Below are 23,729 nucleotides of genomic sequence, written 5' to 3'. Positions count from 1 at the left end.
TGTCCTTGTTGTCTCCAAATTCTTGTTCATTTTAAACTGAAACAAATGAACCATTTGTTTGGACGAATATGATAATATGCAGACAAAGTAGATCATGATAGTTTAATTCACATCAATAGTTATGACATTGTACTAACAAAAAACTGTGCTTTTATGGATTCCTTGTTGTCTGTTGGTCATGTGACACACACAGCAGTTACAATGATTGTGTAACAATTGGATCATAAAACAAGGGTGGTCTGAAAGTACAAGAATTCTGTGTTCTTGAGATACACATCTGTTTATTTGCTCAACAATGCTGAGTAGGTGTGGACCATGATTCTTCTGTTTGGGGACGTAAAGCTTAACGCTAATTGAAAAGTGCTGAGTGAAGAGTGTCACGATTGTTTGAGGTGAAGCTGCAGCTTGAACCAGTGTAACAGTTGTGTTCACCTCACTGGTAAAGGGCTGTTGGAATAACCAACTATACAGAAAAACGACAATCAGCATCACGGTTATGACATTTTTAAGTGTCCAAATGTTGCTTCTAATGTTTCTTAGAAAGTTAATTTCCCTTCACATCTACTTGTTTTTATTCTTAACTGAGAAGAGATGATGCTTCATAAGAAATGAATGAAGGTGTGATCAGCTGCTCATGGTGAGATAACATCGTCACCATCGATGAAAGCAAATGAGTTTCTGTGTAGGTGTAACCTGTTCTTAAAAAAAAAGAAAAAAGATCCAGGAAGAATGTATCACCACGAGTGATTGGTTGCCTATTCTTTACATGATGCAGATAAAAATCACGACGATCGTCGCCTCAACGTCAAGGTCAGGGTGAAGAGCACAATTTGGAAAATGAGTGGAAGCTTCGGACGAGCGTCCTGGTCGTTTAAATCCCACTTGCTCGTTTACTCGGTGTCACCTTTGTACTACCTTCCGGAACAAGCTCGCTCCCAGAATGCTGCTCGACCAGTTCCGCCATCCATCCAGACATTCCATTTATGGTACACTATACGGACACATCGACTACACCCAGCTGGAATGTGTCATCTGTCACCATGGCAACGTTACATTTACCTGACTATTGTGTGTATATTTCAAACCTTTGGAAATCATTGAAACGTGATGACACAGCATATTTTGACACTTTCATTGTTCGGAGAATTTAAATTCGATACAGTAAAAACATATTTATACTTTTAGGATTAAATCCATTATGAAGAGGTCGGGGACACCCTGGACAGGACGCCAGTGTGTCGCAGGGCACACAAAGACACACAACCATTCATACACACACTCATTCCTAAGGAGAATTTCCAGAAGTTCCAGATCAACCTCTGTATGTTTTTGGACTGTGGGAGGAAACCGGAGTGCCCGGAGTTAACCCACGCAACACGGGCGGAACATACAAACTCCACATAGAAAGGCCACAAGTTGGCTCCCTCCTCTTGGTCTCGAAATCTTTTTTTAGGGTCTCTGTCTCGTCTCGGTCTCAAAGTCACTCTGGATTTCAGTTCAAAACCAGTCAAGACCGGCCAAGAGATCAAGCTCCTGCTGCCGGGCCGGTGTCACTCACTCATCATCTGGTGATTCACCATTTTTTCCCCCAAAACTTGATCATCTTATCCATGACGCGATTTAAAGTTGGTTAGTAAACGTTTAAATGTTAACATTCACTTAGTGTATTATTCATAATTTTTTCACACGCGGAACTGAACTCTCTTTAACCCGTATTAAACCTAAAATCCCTCTTCATTTGATTCAATGATGGAGAAAACATAAACAACGATCTATCCTCAGGCAATAAGAAGTCATCTTGAGTTATTGGCAAAGTCAGGAAATCAAACAATGTTTGAGGGTTATTTAAACAGGCCTAGATAATAAAAACCTTGGGGGAATTTCCCACAGTAACTTTTGCATCCCTACTAGTTTCCTATTTTCTTTTTCTCCGTGCGTGTTTTCACACAGGGATCAATCGGATCTAGAAACATATTTATTGGGCGGCAATATGACAGAAATACACCATGGATTTAGTTTGGAGAGCAAGTTGAAGTCGCAGCAGGGGTTTCGTTTGACTTGCCCTTGTCTCTGTCTCTCTGGTCTTGATAATGTCTTCGGTCTCGGTCGCTGTAGTCTCGACTACAACACTATTAAATTGACATGTTGGTGAACCTGGGTGTGATTGGCTTCCGTCAAACCCAAGTTCAATCACATGTAGACAAATATTGACAGTACTAATGTATATGCCATACATGTGGCTGAGTTATCCTGCAGGTAAAGCTTTGCTGTTTAATGTTTAAGCATCTTATCTAAGAGATCTCAGCGTAACCTTGATGTTCTGCATTCTTATGGTCTTTATCACCATCAGCTGAAGAATGCAGGAGTAATGAGTTTAGTAAAACTAGCTGAAGTTCAAACTTATCTTTTGACAGCAAAGACAGTTTGGACCCTCAGGAGTTCAAATGTTCAGCACTTTAATTCCCAGTTTTAAACGTCACACCAAGAGGATGATAAACCATCGCAGAGAAATAATATTAGGACAATTTCGTTTGGTTGAAAAATATAACATAACTCTGGTCACGTGTGAATCAAATTTGGGCGTTAGGTAGTTTGACTTACTAAACTACATTTATATTTTTTCTGCATTTAGTTATATAAATTAGTTCATATTTGCTTTTTTGCTTCATAATACTCAGCAATCTACAAAATACAATGTTTTTATTTTCATTTAGAAAAAGCAGCTATTGTCACAAAATGAGAACGTCAATAAAAGTCCGTAGTGTACTGGTGCCCAACTACTGGGTCATTTCCGGGTAACTTTGATTTCTATTGTACCCATTATTAGAGTCGGAAAAGTGTGTTACACATCCAAATGTAACATCAGTCGATGCACATTGACAACATATTTGTCTCAGTCACTTGATATCTTACTTCTAAAAAATCCAGAAACTTGCAAAAAATGTGCAAGAAGTGGATTAAACTTTCCTAATTAACAAGCCCAGGACTACTATCAGTTTCGTGCAAGGAGTGAGTGGAATTCTTTATGCCTGATGTTTTATTTATTTTTTCAGTATTGACCTGCCACACCTTGAAGGCCGGTCCTAAAATAATGCCTACATTGAACCAGTCAATGTACCAAAAAATGTATAAAGTATATGTAGGATCTCAACCTAGTTAAAAAAAACTACATCCCAGCTGATCTACATGTGGTTTTACTAGCTTCACTTGCAAAGTAGTGTCCAAGTATTGAACATCACTCGATGGAATGTCTAACCAGGAATGAGGAACAAGGGTTTCTTTGTTGAGGTGGCCCGGGCACCTTTTTAGAATGCCTCCTAGACGCCTCCCTCAGGAGGTGTTCCAGGTATGCCCAACCGATGAGAGACCTCTTAGGAAGCCGATGACACTTCGGCGAGATGACGTCTGCCTCTTGACCTGGATTTGTTTCTGGAAGAGAGGGCCTCTTTACTTCGACCTCAGTGGAATGGGGAACATTATCAGCTCAGCACTCGACTGCTCAGCTTCCCCTGTGGAAAACAGACTTCCTTCCGGTCAACTAAACTCTTGACTTTCCGCAGATGGGAGATCCAGTCCAGCGGTGTCGACACCGATTCACATTACTCTTTCCACACAAGAAGGATGGAAAGAGTAGATCTCCATCATCTGAGCCAAGGTCCATTCAAGTGTTTACTTACTTATAGATTCCATCATCGGAAAAAAACAAAAAACAAATGACATTTCTAGAAGGCCTTAATCCTGTTATTTGTTGAAGCACATCTACGATAAGACATGAAACTCTGTGGGAAAAGATGGGCACTATCTACCTGCCTGAGCTCGCCCCACTTCAGGCCTCACCTCATCACCATACTTTCACATAGAGGCATCATTGAAAAACCACAGACACAGCACTTGACTTTCCAAAACAGCTTGTTTCGACAGTTCCACAGCATGGTTTCTTCTTTTTTGTTGCCACCTTATACAACTTAAGTCAATAGAGCTGAAAAGGGAAGTAGTTTGGTGAGGGCCAGCTGGACTTATAACCTGCTGCCATAGTTGACTAGTTGAATTGTGAAAGCAGCGTTTAGGTATCTCATGTGGTTTTTCTACAAGCACACATTGTTCCGGCTAGTTTACATTCTTCTTCAGGCCAGTCCAGGTGCTGAAAACGAGAAAGTTGTAATGAAGCGACAAATGTACACACAAGCAGGGAGGCACTTTCTTTTGGCTCTCGTTCTCGTCAGTTTATATGTATCTGTATTCTACAAACAATTGAACACATCTTATCTTACAAAATGTATGGTTTGCATACAAACATAGGATTAGATAGAAAACAGGATTTTTATACAGTATTCATACATATGCTTTATTTCTTCTAGGAATTATTTTATTGGTCAATACTAGACCCATTTATATATTATTACTTAAATATATATATTGATTGAACTATGCTACTCCCTTACCTTAGTTTCTTTAAATCATTTAACATATTGCATATGCAGCGAGAATTCTGACCTGCTCTAGTAGAAGAACTCACATTTCCCCGATCTCTTCACTGGCTGCCAGTTTCTTTCAGGTTCAACTATAAAATTCTGGTTCTTACTTTCAGATCTATTCATCTGAAGACATTTTTATTCTTGCAGGCTTTTCTTTGATCTTCTGAGACTCCTTTGTTTGTCTCTGTGTTGTCTTGATCCTTTAGCATATATTTTATTGAGTATTGTTTTGATTGTTTAAGCGCTTTGTGACCCTGGTCTGGAAAAGCTCTCTTCAAATATAAATTACTTACTTTCTTTGTTTTGTAAAATTGTGAAAACAATACATTATATCATTGTGTAGCATATATCATTATACTATTAGCATTGTGTTGTTATGTATAAAATGGTGTCATAAAGTAAGTAAGTAAGTAAGTAATTAATATTTATTTATATAGCGCTTTTCCATTCCATGGGTCACAAAGCTCTTTAACAATCAAAACAATACTCAAAAAGGTATATACTTTAAAGATCAAGATAATACTGAGAACAACACAGGAGTTCAAGGAAAATCAAGGAAAAGCCTGAACAAATAGAAACGTCTTAAGATGTTTCTTGAAGGAGTCAGTAGATCCATCAAGCGCAAAGAGAGAGGAAGATCGTTCCAAAGCTTAGGAGCAACAGCCTGGAAGGATTTCTCTCCTCTGGTCCAGAAGCGTGTTCAGGAACCATCAGTAGATTCTGATCCACAGACCTCAGAGCCCGAACTGGGGTGTAAGGCTGGATCAGATCACTGATGTACGGAGGAGCCTGACCATGAATAGATCTGAAAGTAAGAACCAGAATTATAAAGTTGATCCTGAAAGAAACTGGAAGCCAGTGAAGAGTTTTAAGGATCAGAGAAATGTGAGTTCTTCTACTTGAGCGGGTCAGAATTCTCGCTGCAGAGTTCTGAATCAACTGCAGGCGAGACAGCTCCTTCTTGTTAAGACATGAAAACAAACTGTTATAATAGTCCAGACGAGAAGAAACAAACGCATGGATTACAAGCTCCAGATCATGTTCCGACAACATTTTCCTAAGTTTAGAGATTTTTCTCAGTTGAAGGAAACAGTTTCTGTTCAGTTTTCTGCAGTGTTGAACAAGAGACATGTCTTTATCAAATACAACACCCAGGTTTCTCAGGCTCAGTTTGACAGACTGACCTAAGTCACCCAAGTACTGACTCAACCCTGGAACCTTATCATCAGGAGCAATCACCAGTGTTTCAGTTTTGTCCACATTTAGCTGTAGAGTGTTTTCACTCAGCCATTTTTTGATTTCTAGCAAACAATTGACTAAGCTGTTCAGCCTCTGGGGCTCAGTTGGATCAAAAGAGCAGTTGAGCTGGATGTCATCAGCAAAAATGTGATAAGAAACATCTGGAAATCTAATGGTAAAGTATTAGCATTCGTATAGTTTCATGTTGTTTAGTGTATTTCCTAAACAATGAATTTGCAATATCAAAACTGATGCATATTGATTCCCACATTTGTATTATGTCATATGTTGTATTATGTCGTTTGCTCTTCTCGCTCTATATTTTAACACCGAGGGCCATTTACAGTTGTACATATAATTTAATAAAACTTAAATAGCCTAATTTGTCTGAAATAATTTAAAACGACCTATACTGACATGACTCACTGGTCTGCTTCCACCACAAGTAAGTAGGTAAGTAAGTAAGTAATTTGTATTTATATAGCGCTTTTCCAGACCAGGGTCACAAAGCGCTTAAACAATCAAAACAATATTCAATAAAGTATATACTTTAAAGGTCAAGATAAAACTGATAACATAACAGGAGTTTCAGAAAATCAAGGAAAAGCCTGAACAAATAAAAACAAGCCTCTACATTAATGAGAGTAACTAACATAGTATTCACTGATAAAGTTGCTTAATCGTATCTGTTTCTGAAGAACCCACTGGCTTACTTGGAATTCCTGTGTAGTATCTCGGTAACACACCTGCCTCCATGTAACACACACACACCTACACACACTCACTTAGATGTCTGGTTGGACTGGTTCAGCTGGAGTAGTCTTGCTGTCACACACCTTTCCACCCATGGATCCACACTCACGCGCACACGCACGGGAATAATAAGGGTGCGTCTTGTTATTACAGCATTATTTTTTAATAAATAAAACGATCATCCCTGAAAACAAACAGAAGATTTTCCATTTTCTTACTCAAACTTTGATAACTAGGTTGGATTCGGTCACTTTTCAGGGTGTAAGTTGATCTGCAGGTGAGTGGAAAAAGGTGGGCGGAAGGGGGCGTGGCCTAGCTGCCGCCGGCTGACAGGTGGAAGAGTGAGAGCCGCGGAGGAAGAAAAAGTGAGTCTATCCAGGTGATGAGTCCAGTCCAGAGGGTTCCGAGCGTGTGGGAGGGGAAGCAGTGACACTTTGGAACAGCTTCGTGCAAACACCGCGCACACGCTGACGGAAGCTCGAGGGGGACACACACGGTTTCTCCGGCCATCGCTCGAGGATTTGTTTCTTTTTTGGTGGGTGGACGCTTGACAGGTGACCGTCACCATGTTGAAGAAGAAGAGCAGGTCGACTGCGATAACGACGCCGAAGTCGACGTAAGTCAACATTTATTTATTTTATTTATTACTTATTTGTTTGTTTTTTTAACACACCTGTAGTCGTTTCAAGAATGACCTTTTAAATAGCTCAATGAACTTGAATGTATCTTTTAACGTGAATTAGATACTATATATAACGTTATTATAGTACAATAAGGTCTTAATTCATAGTCGGATATACTCTTCCGGATGCTTGTTTTAAATAAAGTTTAGCATGTTTTTTAAATAAAGTTTGACATTTTTAAATAAAGTTTTGCACATAAGCCTCTGCCAAAAGAAGTTCAGAGTTTAAATGACAAACTATCTTTATATATATATATATACAGTAATTCCCTTTTTTTTCCGTTTTTTAACTGGGAATAGAGTCCAGTACATGCACATGACTTTGTAACATATGGGTGTTAATTCAGGGAGGGCGCGGCTGTGTAGTTATGTTGTTGTAACCGGTTCGATAAGTGTTGGACTGAAGAATAGTTTTAAAGCCTCTCCCTAGTGTTGACCTCTCGTGAAGTCTAGAGTTAATATTAATACAAACGCTTATAGGATTTATCTGCTCATAAAACCATAAATTAATACATGATTACTCAACTATAATGTGTTTTTTTTAGATTAGTATATATTAAAGTAAGTAGTATTTGTAGAGCGCTTTTCTAGACCAGGGTCACAAAGCGCTTAAACAATATAAAAAAATACCCAATAAAATATATGCTTAAAAGGTCAAGACAACGCCATTACCTTGTAAATAAAAAATACTGATGGATAGAGTGACAATATTTTCCTCCTCCTGATGTTTGCATCCCACTCAGCTGGGGGGGGCTATGTTGAGCCAGAAACCATGAAGCATCCTATCTCAACTTCTAAATTCTTTATCTCTGTGGGATCAATGACTTCCGTTTGCACTCGTCAATCATGACAGGCGAAGTTGTGATTGTGGTCTGTGGCGACGAAACCTTTGATAAGTGCAGGAATCTCAATCATGCGGCTCCACCCAGCCACACCGCTCTGTGGCTGCACCTTATTCGTTGTCGCCCGTGTAGTAAAAAGAAAAAATGTTCAGGTAGTTGACTGTCAAGCTGTGTGACTGACTCAGACCTCCAGGCTGTAGATGCCAACAAAAAAATCTGAAGCTGCAGAAGGGGAGTTGTGTGGAATTATGTAACCGTCTAACGTAAAGCATGTGGCCACAGAGCAGGACACAGAACCTCCACACCCACTATGACTTCACCCCTGGAGTGTGTTCTGGTTCTGATTTGAATCCTCCTCCCGTCCATGGAAACATCTGAGGTTTTTTATCATGCTGGTGCCAGCGTCTTCCCAGAAACAACACAACCCAGTACTGTGAGATCATAAAACCGCTGAGACTCAAGAACAAGATATTTGATTATGGTAATCTGAACGGTGAAGAGTTTTCTCGATGCGGAAAAAACAAAACAAGTAGCATCTTGAGGAACTAAAATCGACATGGATGGATGGATGAATCGTTTTTTTCCTTATCTCACGGGATAAATAAATATGTGTTGGAAAATCTTTATTTAAATGATGATTTTTCTTTTTATTTAGACCTTGTATCCCATGAAACTCACCGGGAAAAAAGTGCGGAATGACACATGTTCTGCATCCTAAATAAATCCCAGATTGCTTTGAGACACAAACAATAATTACACAGTGTTATGTCTGGAACTAAGACCACCCCAAACTATAACCTCGGGATGCAGCCACCACTTGACAGTCATCGGTCACTCTTTTAGCTCAAGATTAAAAGGCGAATAAATAACGAAAACATTGCTTTTAGTCGTTCTGTTTGGATGTAGTTTTCGTGTACAAACGTGGCCTCATTTCATCCCTGTCTTTGATAGCGTCTGTCAGCGCCCCTTTATAATAACCACCGCTGTCATCCATGATTGCATGAGGAGCAGCCGAGCACTGGTGGGATCAAGGAGCCTGCTTACACAAAGACCTGTTGGTCTGAACCAGTCTGTAGAGAGTGTTTGTGCAGTGACAGAATCAGCCCTCCAGCTCTTCTTCTTCATGGCCGGGTGTCAAACGTTAATGTGGGACACGCTCTCACCTGCTTCTCACATTGTTTTATTTCCAACTTTTGCATTTGTGCAGACAATTTTAGTCCCGGGGGGTGTTTTCAGCAGAGGTTGCGTAATCCATGGTGCAAATGGTGGTGGGTGTGGATGTGCAGATATGGAAATATGCGCGTGCATGTATCGTGCGATTGTGCGACAGCACAATGTTTTCTTTGACACCAAAATATTCTGTGGAGTGGATGACAGCGATCACTTGGCTGCTGCTATTATGCGCTCTTATCTTTGGAAGCGAACGAAAAATGCATCCATTAAATGTAATTACTATAATAATAAGACACAAACTTTTTATTTCTTCACAATTCTTACGATAGGAAAAAATACTTAATAAAGTATACCTGGACAAAAAAAGGCTAATGGATGTGAGTTTTTGATGGAACTTCAAATTACAACCAAGTAGAAATGCTTAAGATCAACATCAACAATATTTATTTTAATATTTAACCATTCAAAATAATTAAATATTTAACAACTTAACAAAATTCAACCATTTTTTCCTTCCTTTTATTTTCCTCTTTCCGAATATTTATTTTTACTCAAAATAATTTTGAAGTAAATTGAAGAAATATATATATATATTAAAAAAAAGATAGCTTTCATAATAAATTATGTTGAATTTAAATTATAATATTCAGCTTAGTATGAAAATATCTTGATATAAAAACCTTTTTTTTTCTTTTTATTCATTTTTCTATTGTTCCTTCTTTCTATTGGCTTGACGTCCCCTTACAAAAATCATAGTATATATTCTGCTCCCAATGAATTTTTTTTTTTATTATTCTTTAAATGTTGATAATAGAGAAATACATTGATTATTACAATTCAGATTAGTTCAAAATTACGATCTGGATCCAAGAAACATTTGAAGGATTCCTCTCCTTCTGACAAAAACAACTCAGCATTGCAAACTAATGCAAAACATGACTGAACAATAAATCAGTTCAACATTGTTTCCGAGGCTTGCCAACATGGAAACTCAACTGTTCAGGCAGCACCTGAATGCAACATTTCCTGGCATTCTGCAACAAACCTCTCAGACCAACAGCCAGTCAGGATTGAGCTGTTTTACTTCTCTGATGTTCTTTTTTAACGGTTAATCACGGGGCATCCATTTGTGTTGACTGACAGCAACAAGTCAGGTACACTCTCCCTGCAGACTATTATTGCTTTAAAAAAAACCTCCTTAATGACTTTTACACGCACGGTCTTCACGCTTATTCCCTCTGGGCACCGTAAAGCAAGCAAGACGACTTCCTGGGAATTAAGTTCACACCAGTGAATTTTGGATCAAAATATTTTACAAGTTCCAACGTGGTTCGCACTTACGGTTCTGGCCAAAACACATACTTGATCTTATTTTGTAGTAATATAACACTCAGTTGTTGCCAGTGGGTAATTTATGTTCAATTAAAATTAGTAAAATAAAAAATATATATATTATTTTGACAAGGCATCTTAAGATAAGGAGAACAGATGGGACCCTTTTCCTGGATTTTAGTAATAGAATAGAATCAGCAAATTAATTCCAATAATATACTTATCATGTACCTTTAAAGCTTGTTCAAAAATGTAAACATTTATTTTTTTACTTTTAGTTTCGTATTAAATTAAGTTTTAAGGACCAAAAGTACAAAACAAAAAATCCATTAATAATTGAATTAATGATACAGTTTGAAATGTTTATATAAGCTTTTCAATGGGTGTATATATATAAATATATATATATATATTTAATTATTATTTTATACGATTTATAAGTGACACAACAAAATCTGTAAATGAATAACAAGTCATTCAATTCTGGAATGTGGTTTTAGTGATTTCATTTTCGATTTTATTGTCAATATATTATAATTCGTTGTACATATTTATCATTTACTCGCCGTAGAAAAGACGAAAATTCCTCGTTCCTGCCTAAAACAGCATAGACTTTATTGTGTAAAAGATTGCCGCAGGTCAAGTTAGACGGTGCCTCAGTGACGAACATATCAGTGCACCTTTCATCACCTTTATCACACTGACACTTGTCAATAAAGTACCTGCCAAAGTTCATGTTTAAGTACTTTGCTCACTCGGAATGAGTAGAAATCATGCAATGAGCAATGACCCCTGCTTTTCATGCATCAGGAATGTCTCATATTTGTATTGTAAGTGACATTATTTAACATTTTTTATAGAAAAAATAATGAGAGTCCCAGTGTTTTTATTTAGATTAGCTGCATTTGTCAGAACAGTTTCTCCACCTGTTTTAACTCCACCTCTTCCAACAGATCCACGGCTCCCTCCTCAGAGTTGGCTGCTCTCATCGAGAAGCTGCAGAAAAATGCCGATAAAGTCGAGAAGAACATCTACGATATTGAGCAGAACCTCAACAAGGTACATGCTGATAACCTTCAGTCGGTGTTGTTGATCCTCCAGCAACAAAAACATATTCTGTCGTTCATAAATATGGGACGTTAAAGGTCATCTGTGTCACTTGATCTTCAACTCAGGATGTGGCCAAGATCAACGAGGGCAAGCAGCCGCTGTACCAGGACGACACCAACAAGAGGATCCTCAACTCTCTGGACCTGCTGACCGGCCTTGACGATGATGCGGTCAATGCCAAGCGCCTGCAGCATCCTCAGGCTGAGATGATTGACCAGGAGTGAGTACGAGTGACCTTCAACTCAAACTTAAACACCCTTGCTGGTCAATTGTTCTACTTACATATACAAATGATTATATATAAACATATTTGTTTGTTTTTTTTAATTCTTAAGTCATTATTTTGTGGTTTGTTCGGCTCTCCAGCATGAAACAGCTGCGAGAGAGGGTGATGAAACTGAGAGAAGACCACGATCACATCTACCATCTGAGCCGCACGGAGGGCGTTCCCACCGTCAACTGGGACAACATGATGAGTGAGAAGATGGTAAAGTGAACATCAATCATTTCAATGCCATACAACTATTGTTCTTAATGGTTTTGAATGAAAATAACTGAAGAAAAAAGGGGATATTTTTGTGGTATTATATCAAACACTGACACAACTTTTGTCTGTCCAGGGTGTCCTGGAGGGCAAGAGCTTTGGACAGGACCTTCCATCTGTGGAGAACGAGGTGGAGGAGCACAACATCTTCCACAGTGAGGTGGAGGCTCTCGCTCCTCACTTGTCCGCAAGCGGAGATAAGGTATGAACCCAAGATTTACAAAAGCTCTAGAGAAAAAAAAAAGAAAATCTAAATCAAATGTGAGTTAAAGCATGAAAAAAGCTTAAACAGATCTTTTTCTTCAGTTTTTTATCCCTCAAATAAAAGTTTCACAAATAAAGAAAACAAGAATAAAACTTATATTTGATTTGAATAATGTACATGAAAGCCGAAAATCAGTCAAATATTTAAGGTTGAAAGCCAGACTTTGCACAAATATTAAAAAAATAAAAATTAAGTTTTGAATAATCTGTTTGCTCATGTGATAACTTGAGAGTTATCATAAGCAAGAATCCCTAATCATTTTTTTGTTGACAGCTTTAAATTCACGCTCAAGAATATAACCTATTAAAAATCAAAACGTTAGGAAAAAAAATGTTTTGAGAAAAAAAATATCTCACTTTAATTTTTTTAGTCTTTATTTTATTCCAGAATTACAACAGCATGATATTTAGTTGAGTATTAATCTCTGACCTGTCAAGTAAATGACAGAATTAAAGTTTTTTTTCTTTCATTATTGATAGTATTTCCACTTGAAATGGTGATTATTTTGGTGTTTCTTTGGTGTCTTAGCATGCATGTTAAATAGAAAACTAAATAATCAATGTGTTCTTGATTTAGACGCATATTAAAACCCCCTGCAGAGAATCTTACTCAAGTTAATCCATTTTGATCTTGTCCAGATTTCTACGTCAGCAGCCAATATATTTAAATACCTCGTACCAGCTCAACCCACTTTGAGAAAACAATGTCGGGTTGATTAAATCTTTTTTCAATATTGAAATGTCCTCTAGTTTACAAATGACTCACAATGGCGACAGTTTTTTTCCCTTGTGTTAAATGTTTCACTTTGGGGTGTGGTTCTCTATGTCCGGGAGAGTTTAGAAGACAGTATTTTATCTGAGATTATTTACTGTAATATAATAAAGGAGCCTCTGAAACTATCTTAAAACATATGTTCATACCTTAAGTCAAAATAGATTTGTCAACTTTTCACTTCTTTAAAACATCAAATGTATTCAGAAACCACAGAGTAGCAACATTTTAGATCATGTGAATCTTCTTTGAAGTCTACATTCAATGTAAATGCTAGTAGAGAACACAGACATGTTTCCTTTTATTGTGTATTTGTTACATCTTTTGTTGTGTCTCTTCTCTGCAGGATTATGTCAACGGCCTCCAGAACAAGTACAGCAAACTCCTGGTAAAAACAACTTAAGCACACACACACACACACACACATATTGTCTGAGCCTGCGGTTGTGTACACTTTGATTATTGTGTATCTACTGCTTCTGTTTGTCGAGTGGATCCCGTGACTGCGGCGTCAGCCCCTGCAGTCATGATCCCAGTCTATGAAGTGACTTGGTGTCAATCATAAAACCACTAAAATAGTTGTGACCTCATTAAAAACGCCTCTTTTCGACTCGTCCCTGGAGAGTTGTCGTTCCTCATCTTTTTTGCTTTTCTCTCCAACTCCCTTGCCAGGCCACCTCCAGTGCTCGACAGCGCCACCTGCTGAGCCTGCGGGACTACATGCAGCAGTGCACCAACGAACTGTACTGGATGGACCAGCAGGCCGAGGAGAGGACCAACTACGACTGGAGCGACGCCAATCTGGACTACCCGACCCGCCAGAGGCAGTATGAGGTACTACACTTAAAAACAAGATATGAAGTTGTGGGAGACATACATATATAATATAAAAAATACATTTATCTCAGGTAGACATCCCAAATCTCCACCCGCCTTTGTTTTTTAAATAAAAAAAAAAAATAAAAAACTTCTTTTATCAGCACATTTTAAACACTTTTGTTCGTTATATTTCATGAGATATGAAACACAACTTTGAGAAGAAAACAATATGAAATAATAATGATCCAAAACATTATAATCAGAAAAGCTATGTTGTGATTTCTTGCATTTGTTAGCTGACTTTGATGTAAACAAACATGGTCTCCAAGGATCAAGATGCAAAGAAACACATTTACGTAGCAACAAAAACAAAGATGAACAATGTGACTGGAGCGTTTGTTGTATTAAAGAACCTGTTTTAATTGGAGTTTTAGTCTATTCTTTGAGTCAAGCTCTTTTATTAGCTTTTATTCTTTTCATTCACACCCATACTCTTTCTAGTCCAGTGCAGTTACAGATGACGAGTCTAAACATTGTATTGTTTTAGTCGCATTCTCATCAAGGAAACTTGCATTTATTTCTTTTAAGTTATCACCTAAATGAGTAAACAACACTTGCTCTCAGCCAAACCCTTTTATAAATCATTGTTAATAATCCTGTGCATCCATTCCAGATACGGAAATTGCTAACCATATAGTTGCTATCATTTAAATTGACACATTAAACCCAACATCGTGAGTTGACACAATAATCTAGAAACTAACCTTCATGTTTAAATTTAATTATCAACTACCTTTAAATGTCGTTACCTTTTAGATTGAGTTGCATTCAGTAAACGTTTATTTTTCTTTCAATTGCATTTGCCACACGCTATTAAATGCACCATAGCTGTTCCTGTGCCGTTGAATGCACCACACTTGTCCGTTATTGATGTGCTGTAAAAGTTTTTATAACTTGTTTTCAAACAAAATGAACAAAAATATTGTCCCTTTTTGATAGATAGATGGATCTTTATTGATCCCCCGGAGGAGAAATTACTTTATACAGCGTGTTAAACACTCAAACAAATACATAAATACAATCAAATGAATATATATATACATACAAAACATATAAAAAGACTTAAAAGAAAAAGCATGTTTTGGTTATGTAAATTAAGATCGATTAAGTCTAGTATTTATGAGGATTGTTGCCTGTGATCAGATCAGCAGGTCAAAATTGAATAACCTCACGCTTCTTTACAGCATAAGCAGGTAACGTGTTAAACTAGGTCACATGGGTGTGGGAAGGGCTGTAGGTGAGTCATGTTAATAACTTACAGGAATTACTGAAGGAATACTCTACTACCGGTCATTTACCAGGTGGAACATATCATTATATTGTGAGGTGTCCTACAGTTGCAAAGCTACTTGTGTCATCAGTACTCTGGATATAACATTTTAAAACAATCTAAGAACTTTTACATGGAGTACAAAAACTGTAGCAATAAAATTAATCTATTTAAATTACAAAATTATATTTTATCATTATCATTTCTACTATAAAAAAGCTCAGTATTATTGTTGTAAAATGTAGTGTATGATGATTCAATGTTTAAGTAGAATCTTCAGAACGGAAGAATTGAGCTTCTGCTTTGGTTCAGTGCCTGCAGTAGCAAAGGTTCAAACAAATAACTGAATGATTGTTAAAACTGTTGTGTTTTCGCCCACAGAATTTCATCGGCAAGTGTCTGGAAGGCAAAGAAGGCAACATCACCAAGCTGAACGAGGACGGAGAGAGGCTGATTGCTCAGAATCATCCGGGAAAGAACGTCATTGAGGTGAAAAAGCCTTTTCTACCCTAATTATTCTTTATAATAAATAGACAAATATTGTCTGTATTCGCATGATTAATAAAGTCACTGGACATATTAGAGCTGACGTGATATTATTTGAGGAAAAATGTGTATTTTCTCATTTCTATACTATACATTTTCTATTCATAAGCAGAAATTAAGCCGGATGATGACCAGCCAATAATATTTCAGGATGTCATGTCATGTCGGAAACACTAATATTTCAAGTGACTTTATATAGAAGTAAAGCATCATTAAATATGGATGTAAGTCCAACATTTTTAAAGTGACATTTGCCCTACATTATCCTTGTAATTAAAGAAACCCTGAAAATGTATCTTTCTGTCATTGAAGCCCCAATCTGTAGTATTTTAAAATAGTGCGTCTGGTGTCGGAAAAGTGTAACTGCAATTTTGTTAACTGTTTCTTCGAGTGTGTTGATAAAAATAATCGTCTTCTATATTTACTACACAAGACATGTCCCGAAATAAATGTGGTTGATCTGCTGTTCAGGCTCATACAGAGGCGGTACATGCTGACTGGAAGGAGTACCTGAACCTGCTCATCTGTGAGGAGAACCACCTGAAAAACATGGATGATTACCACAAGGTGTGATATAGCACTGACCACTCCTACTCCTTCTAAGTCCAACTTATTTATTAATTGTTTTTTTTCGTGTAGTACCACAAGGACGCTCGTGACACTCAGGACCTGCTGAAGAGGCTGGACACAGAGATAAACCAAAAGTATAACCCTGAGTTCAAAGACATCTACCAAACCGAGGGCCTGATCCGGGACCTGGATGTAAGGAAGGACGATCGTCATGGCTACATCACAAACACTTAATAACGCCTACTTCTGTTTGTCCAGGACCAGGCCAAGGCCATGGACAGCATCGACGAGCGGGTCAAGAGTCTGCAGAAACGCAGCCTGCAAGTCCTTCCTCTCCAGTACCGCAGAGAAACCCCCCAGAAGCAGCTTCCCATCGAAGCTCTGTGTGAATTTGACACAGATGAGGTAGGTTAAAGTTTGGTTAAAGACCTCCCTTTCTTGTTGAACTAGGGGTCTTAATTACATTTGTTCATCACAGGTTTCACTGGTGCGCGGAGAAAAGTACACTCTTCTTCGTAACAACGGTACTAAGTGGGACGTGAAGGACGCTGCCGGACGTAAATTCACCGCCCCCGCCGTGTGTTTCCTGATCCCACCCACCAACCCTGACGCCGTGGCCATCTCCGACAAGTGAGATCCCCTGCTGGAGGAACTGACCTAATGTTACTGTGTAAGGGTTACAATAACTTTCCTTTTTTTTGACAGTTTGGCGAGTCAGGATAAATCCATCCAGCAGAAGATCGCCAGCAGCAAAGGAACACTGCAGAAGAAATTTGATGAGCTGACGCTTCAGGGCGGAGCTGGAACTGGTAGGCGAGACACAGTTTAACCCTAAATTGAATTGAAATTTGAACAATATATACTTTGATTTGTAAAATGTTTAATCAACAGTGACATAACATTTTATTTCTTCATGTTTTCTAAAATGATTGGTTTCATTTGAAGTAATGACTCATGTTGAAAAACTATCTGGCTGTTATTTTTACGATCTTTTTCACTACATTGAACTACTAGCTTGTCTTTGATTGTCATGTGACCACAAAACTTCTTTATAGCAGTGACAGTGTTTTTATAAGAGAAGACTAGGAGACTTTTAGAAGTTACAAGGAAGATAAAACAATAAACTGACAAAACAAAAATGTATGTCTAGAAAATACTGTGAATCAAGAGTTTTAGAAAATTATAGATTCACTTTTACAAGTTAAAATTAGGTGTGATGAGAACATTAGATTTTACTTTTCCCCTTCACTGTTTAAGTATACAGTTACAGTGCTCAGTGTTCATGTGCCTTGATTTGAAACAGGCTCCATAAATGTTAAAGCGATGAAATACATCCGTAACTGTGACTGTGTAACTTTCCAGGGGACAAAAATGAGCAGCAGTGTCGTCAACTGATGGCCGGTCTTGACAAGGTTGTCAACGACATGGACAAACAGGAGAAGGCCATCCAATCCCGAGTGCGCCCCCCGCTGGAGCAGGCAAGGCCACTGCAAGACAGTGCTGATCGTCTGCAGGACATGAGGGTAAGAAAGGCGTCACTGAAGGAATATGTTTGTATCGGAGCTGGGATGTTGTTTGACTCACCTTGGCCAAACTCTGCAGGACATTGCATCTGCTGTCAGCAAAATTGAACCAGAGAAGACCGCCAAAGTCCAGGAGGCAAAGACCTTCCTGGTGGCCAACTCCACCTCTGCCAGTGCTCCTCAGCTTCACAACAAGATCGACGAGGCCAACAACAAGTACGACAGGCTGGAACAGTTGCTGCAGTGCTCACATGAGAAGTATGATCCCCTAACTCTATAATCAACATGTAACTTTGTTAGCCATGAAGCTAAAAAGTGGTTGTTCGTCTAGACTCAAGAACTCCAACCAGCTGGAGACTTCCCTCCAGAACGGCAAGACGTTTCTGTCCACATACGAGAACAAGCTGGCGAGAGAGGAAGTGGCTCCGGCCGACATGTCCTCTCTGGAGAAAACTCAGCGAGAGCTCGGGGTGAGAATCATTTATTATCGCTGCGTTTACGAAACACTTTGATTTTGAATCGAAACATTTTGATCATCTGTGTTAATGTGTCTCCTCCAGGATATGTCATCTGACCTGAGGGCTAAGAGGTCAGTGATCAGCGACACGGAGCAGAACTTACGCTTGGCGAAGAGCAGTTGCGACAACATGGCCAACAAGTTCCAAGAACACTGCCCGGACATCGAGAGGCAGGAGGCGGACGTGCAGAAGCTGAGCAAGCGCTACAACAACATCAACAGGCAGATCGACACCAGGTGAGTGAGCGGCAACAAAAAGAAACACGAGCCCAGATGCTAATTTTTTATCTGCAAACAGGTCTCAGAGTTTGCAGCGGGCCAAGATGTCGTACAAGAATTACCACAATGATTATGACAACCTGAACAACTGGCTGTCACGTGTGCCCAACTATGAACCTCGTGAGACAGATGATGCAAGACAGGTGGAGACCAAGCTGAAGAACCAAAAGGTGAGAAAATATTTAATCCGGAGTGTGGAGTTAAACCTTTGTTTTTTTGGTTAAACAGCCACTATCAATCACCATGTATAACATAGACTGATCCCTAAGGAAGGTGAAGGGTCTTCTGTCCTAAGATGTAACCACACTTTTGAATTGTTTATGAGCTTCTTTATACTGTCATTTTGTTGGATGGATGAAAGGACTTCCTGGTTTACTCTTAAGATTAGAAGTGGATTGAAGACAACGCACATTAAAACTGTGTCAGTGTGATGACCTGGGCTAAAATACAAATGCCTCCCAACAGAATTTGCTTTCCGACATCACCAAGAAGGAGTCTGACTTGAACAACGTCTCCAAAAATGCCCAACTCTACCAGCAGGCCATCAGAGTAAGATCTCCAGAAAACGAGTACCGTGAACATCGATCATTTTGATGACAATCTTACTCATGTTGTCTCGTGTGTTTGTAGGACTATGAGAATGAAACTGAGAAGTTCAGGACCGTCCTGGATATGGAGGAAGGAATTGTCCCTCAGACGTTCAAGAGGAGCCGATTGGAGTCACCTGGTCAGGTGGTCAAGGCGGAGGTAAGATTGGTTTTCTATCATTTTAATGTACAATCCCCAATTAATGAACAGAAAGTTTAGCAAGGTTTAGACCGTTTCTGCCGGGGGAGCTTGAAATTAGTTGGTTCCAAATAGAAAAATTGGTGGATAATCCACAACAAAAGAAAACATCAGATTAATGATTGTCAGCAATAACCATGAAGATTTGTATGCAGACAAAGCCAAGAGGTCTGACATGTGTCCTTACTTTGTTAACAGGAAGCTGCCATTGAGGCTAAATTTACAGAGGTGAATGCTGTGAACAAGCAGAGATTGCAGGGTCTGGAGTTAACCCAGAGTCTTCTCAACATGGTAAGACATGTTCCAACATCTTTGTAAGACTATAAGACCAGAAACCATAACCTTTAAATCCTGCTCTACAGCAACCCGAGATCCCACTAGTCCAGTCTACCAATGTCAGGAGTGTCAATGCCACCGCTACAGGAGATGAACCCTGGAGACTCAGGAAAGATTTGGAAGATGAGGTTCGTAGGAGAGAGCAGCTGGAGAAGGAGATTGAGACCATTCAGACAGACATCTATGTCCTGGAAGGACAAAAGCCACAGGACACAATTGTCAAGAAGGAGCTCATCAAAAAGGTTCCAGACCCCCAACTGGACGAGGAAGTGCACAAGGTCCAGCAAAAGCTCTCAGAGGAGCGCCGAAGCACCCACGTCCTTGAGAACGACCTGGAAGTGCTGAAGTTGAAGCTACGTGGCCTTGAAACCGAGGTTAAAGAAGGTGCTCAGCAATACACAGTCAAGGAGGTTCTGCGTATAGAGAGAGACAGAGGACAAGAAGAGGAGATGCGCAAACTCAGGGAGGAATTGGACGAGATCAGGAGACAAAAACTGATCAAGGATAACGAGCTCATCATTATCCAGAAGCAAGTGACAGTCCTGGCTGAGGAGAAGAACAAGGAGCAGGAGGTGATCACTGAAGAGGAGGTCATCAAAGTCCAGAACGACCCCAAACTGGAGACAGAGTACCGAGTGTTGCTGGACAGGAGACAGAAAGAAACCGACGGTCGAAAGCAGCTGGAGGACGAACTGCAGTTTCTTCAAGAGAAGCTCAGAAGATTGGAGAAGGAGAAGGCCATGGCAGAGGAGAAGATTTCCATCAAGGAGGTCCTGAAGGTAGAGAAGGATGTTGTCTTCGAAAGAGAGGTTGAGAACCTGAGGAGGCAGTTTGAGGATGAAAAATCCAAAAGGAGATCATCACAGAGAGAGAAGCTTGACCTTCAGAGGAAGATAACCAGTCTAGAGGAGGAGAAGTCCAGAGTTGTCATTCAGGAGAAAGTGCGTGAGATTGTCCGTCCAGACCCCAAGGCCGAGAATGAGGTGGCCAACCTCAGAATGGAACTGGTGGAGCACCAAAGGCGCTACAGGGACTCTGAGCTCCAGTACAGGTCTCTGCAGGATGAGCTGACCATGCTGAAGAACAGAGGTCCCCAGGTGGAGGTGAAGGAGATCATCAAAGAGGTCATCAAGTACAAGACTGACCCACAGACCAAGAGAGAGCTTGAGAGGCTGCGCAATGATATCGTAGATAAGACCCATCAAACAGAGAAGTCTGAGATGGAGATCCGGCAATTGCGGGATGAAATTCAAAGATGGAAGGAGACCAAACCTCAGGTGCAGACTAGAGAAGTGGTCAATGAAGTGGTACAGTACAGAGAAGACCCCAAAACCAAAGAGGAAATCGAAATTCTTAAGAGGAAACTGGCCGACGAACAGAAGAAACGTCTTGATCTGGAGAGGGACCGCTCAGGTCAGGAGGAGAAGATCCGAATGAAGAAGATGGATCTGTCCCAGGTCAGAGAGAAGATTGTGCAGCAAGAAGTGGTCAAGGTGGAAGAGGATGCTATGCTCAAGTCCGAGTGTGACAGCTTCTTGCACAACATCAACAATGAGCAGAAACAGAAAGACAACCTGAAATCTGAGCTCTACCAGCTGCAGAGGCAGAAGGGTGATCTGGACCTGCAGATGGAGGAGATGGAGAGAGAGCGTCGAGCCAGGAGGGAGGCCGAGCTGGAAATCCAAAGGCTTCGGGTCAGACTTAATGAGCTGGAGATCCGTGACAAGGAGAACCGTGAAAAGGTTACCGTGAAGCAGAAGGTGGTGCTGCAGCAGGATCCACAGCAGGAGAAGGAACACTCCATCCTCAGACTCCAGCTGGAGGAAGAGAAACATAAGCGCACCCTGCTGGAGAAAGAAATGAATTCTCTGATCCAGCAGCAGATAACTCTGGAGAAGATAGATGTGAAGGAAAGGGTTGTTCGCACTGAAAAAGTCCAAGTTGAGCGCGACCCAGAGGCAGAGATGGAGATCGAGAACCTGAAGAGGACTCTGGAAGAGGAAAAACGGAGGAGACGAGAACTCGACATGGAGTTGACCACGCTCACCACCAGGCTCTCGGATATGGAGTTCACCAACACCAAGTCCTACAAGGAGCTGGACTACATCAGAGACGAGAGCAACCGTCTGCAGCAAGAAAACCAGAGGATGCAGAACGAGATCCGCAAGCTCCGGTCAGAGATCGAAATCACCAGCAAGGAGACACGACTTATCACCGAGTCCGCACCGAGAGAGGACGGGAAGAACCTGGAGTTGAGGCTGGATTCCCTGCAGAGGGAACTGGCGGAGCTCAGAAGCATCACCACCCAAAAGGAGGAAGAAATCGAGCGGCTGCAAAAGAACCTGTCTGCAGTCCGGATCAAGAGGGAACAGAGAGAGAGCCATCTTCGACGCTCCATCGTGGTCATCGATCCAGACACGGGCAAAGAAATGCGACCAGAGGAAGCCTATAAGCTCGGGTTGATCGACTGGAAGATGTTCGTCAACCTTCAGGCTCAGGAGTGCGATTGGGAGGAAATAACAGTTAAAGGTCCTGCGGGAGAATCGTCAGTTCTTCACGACAGAAAGTCCGGAAAGAAGTTCTCCATTGAAGAAGCCTTGCGTCTCGGGCACATCACAAACCGCCAACTAGACCAGTATTTAGCTAAAGAAATAACCATCCAGGAGTTTGGGATCATGGTGTCGGGCAAGAAGTAAAAGCTAATGTTATTCTGTTAATTCTGCAAGATTTCATTTATTTTTCTTCTTTTGCTTTCCCTGTTTTTTTTAAACGTAAATTCTATAGAGAGCTGAACTGGAATGATTTTGCCATATATTCCAAATTCCAAGTGCACTATATATTTATTTGCTTATTCATATACCATATCAATGTCTTGAGAACATTTGTAATGGTGTTGCTAAGGTTGCGGCTGAGGTTATTAAGGGTGAATTGGAAATAAACAACATATTCTTGATTTAAAGCAAATTTAAAATTCACCTGGGAATGAAATGTTTCATTTATACTTTGTGGGGAGTGACTACTGGTATTCTTGTGTGCAGTCTTAACAATAAAAAAACAAAAACCTAACAACTGTCTTTTCTGTTTGTCTTTGTATCCAATTTGTTATATTATATCATTAGTATTGTAAGTATAGTACTCCCAATGTATTTTAAAGAATCAGAAAAAATACGAAGATTTTTTTAAGCTTTTATTTAGATTATTTTATTTTTTATTTTACATATTCTATTATTGATGGAAGTTTGTGAAGAATTTACAAATGTGTATAATGGGTACAACTTACATAAAAATTCCAAGCTATTTCATTTGCCAAGGGGTTACATTATACTGTATACTTTGACTGTTTTAGGGGCTGTCAAGACAAAAAAAAGTATGCAAATCTAATCATATTGTTACATTATAACAATGATATATAATTATTTTCATATTTATAGAAAAATTAAAAAATGAATCAATTTTTTTTTTTTTTAAAGATGTTGAAGAAGAAACTCAACAACTCATAATGAAAAGACGGATTGAGTCCTGCAACAAGGTAACTAAATGGTAAGGTAAATAAATGTGAGTTGCTGAGAGAAAACATCCTACATAACCCATTTTTATAGTTACTCTGACTTCATGAGGGTCGGGAAAAGAAGCGTAAAAGAGCCCCCATTCCACAACAATTGGGCCGCCCTGCCCCACTTTGTCCGTTGTGCTCTATTTAATTTATTTGTTTATTTAAGTTCAATAAATCTACAGTGCATCCTTTGCAAATAGATATTAAAGAGTTGGATTAATCTTCACCTCTTACCTTTTATATGAAAACAACAACCTTGAGTACTATTTTAGTATGTACTTTTT

The 23,729-nt window shown here is 39.6% G+C and overlaps 1 protein-coding gene across 1 annotated transcript; it reads left to right on the top strand.

Annotated features, from left to right (window-relative positions):
• The first annotated feature begins 6,839 nt into the window (after window positions 1-6,839).
• Window positions 6,840-22,961, top strand: ppl (periplakin). The gene is made up of 22 exons (XM_087808338.1): window positions 6,840-7,083; window positions 11,450-11,555; window positions 11,672-11,826; window positions 11,973-12,093; window positions 12,227-12,352; window positions 13,533-13,574; window positions 13,859-14,020; window positions 15,717-15,824; window positions 16,353-16,448; window positions 16,521-16,643; window positions 16,710-16,856; window positions 16,930-17,081; window positions 17,157-17,260; window positions 17,814-17,974; window positions 18,054-18,232; window positions 18,306-18,444; window positions 18,535-18,728; window positions 18,790-18,940; window positions 19,236-19,319; window positions 19,401-19,517; window positions 19,755-19,847; window positions 19,919-22,961. The coding sequence occupies exons 1-22, from the start codon at window positions 7,034-7,036 to the stop codon at window positions 22,586-22,588; spliced, it is 5,280 nt and encodes a 1,759-aa protein (XP_087664464.1). The 5' UTR covers window positions 6,840-7,033; the 3' UTR covers window positions 22,589-22,961.
• The last annotated feature ends 768 nt before the right edge of the window (window positions 22,962-23,729 follow it).

Source organism: Callionymus lyra, chromosome 15, assembly GCF_982586985.1.
Source record: "Callionymus lyra chromosome 15, fCalLyr1.hap1.1, whole genome shotgun sequence".
NCBI classification, from domain to species: domain Eukaryota; kingdom Metazoa; phylum Chordata; class Actinopteri; order Syngnathiformes; family Callionymidae; genus Callionymus; species Callionymus lyra.
This window is presented reverse-complemented; position numbering and strand designations above follow the sequence as displayed.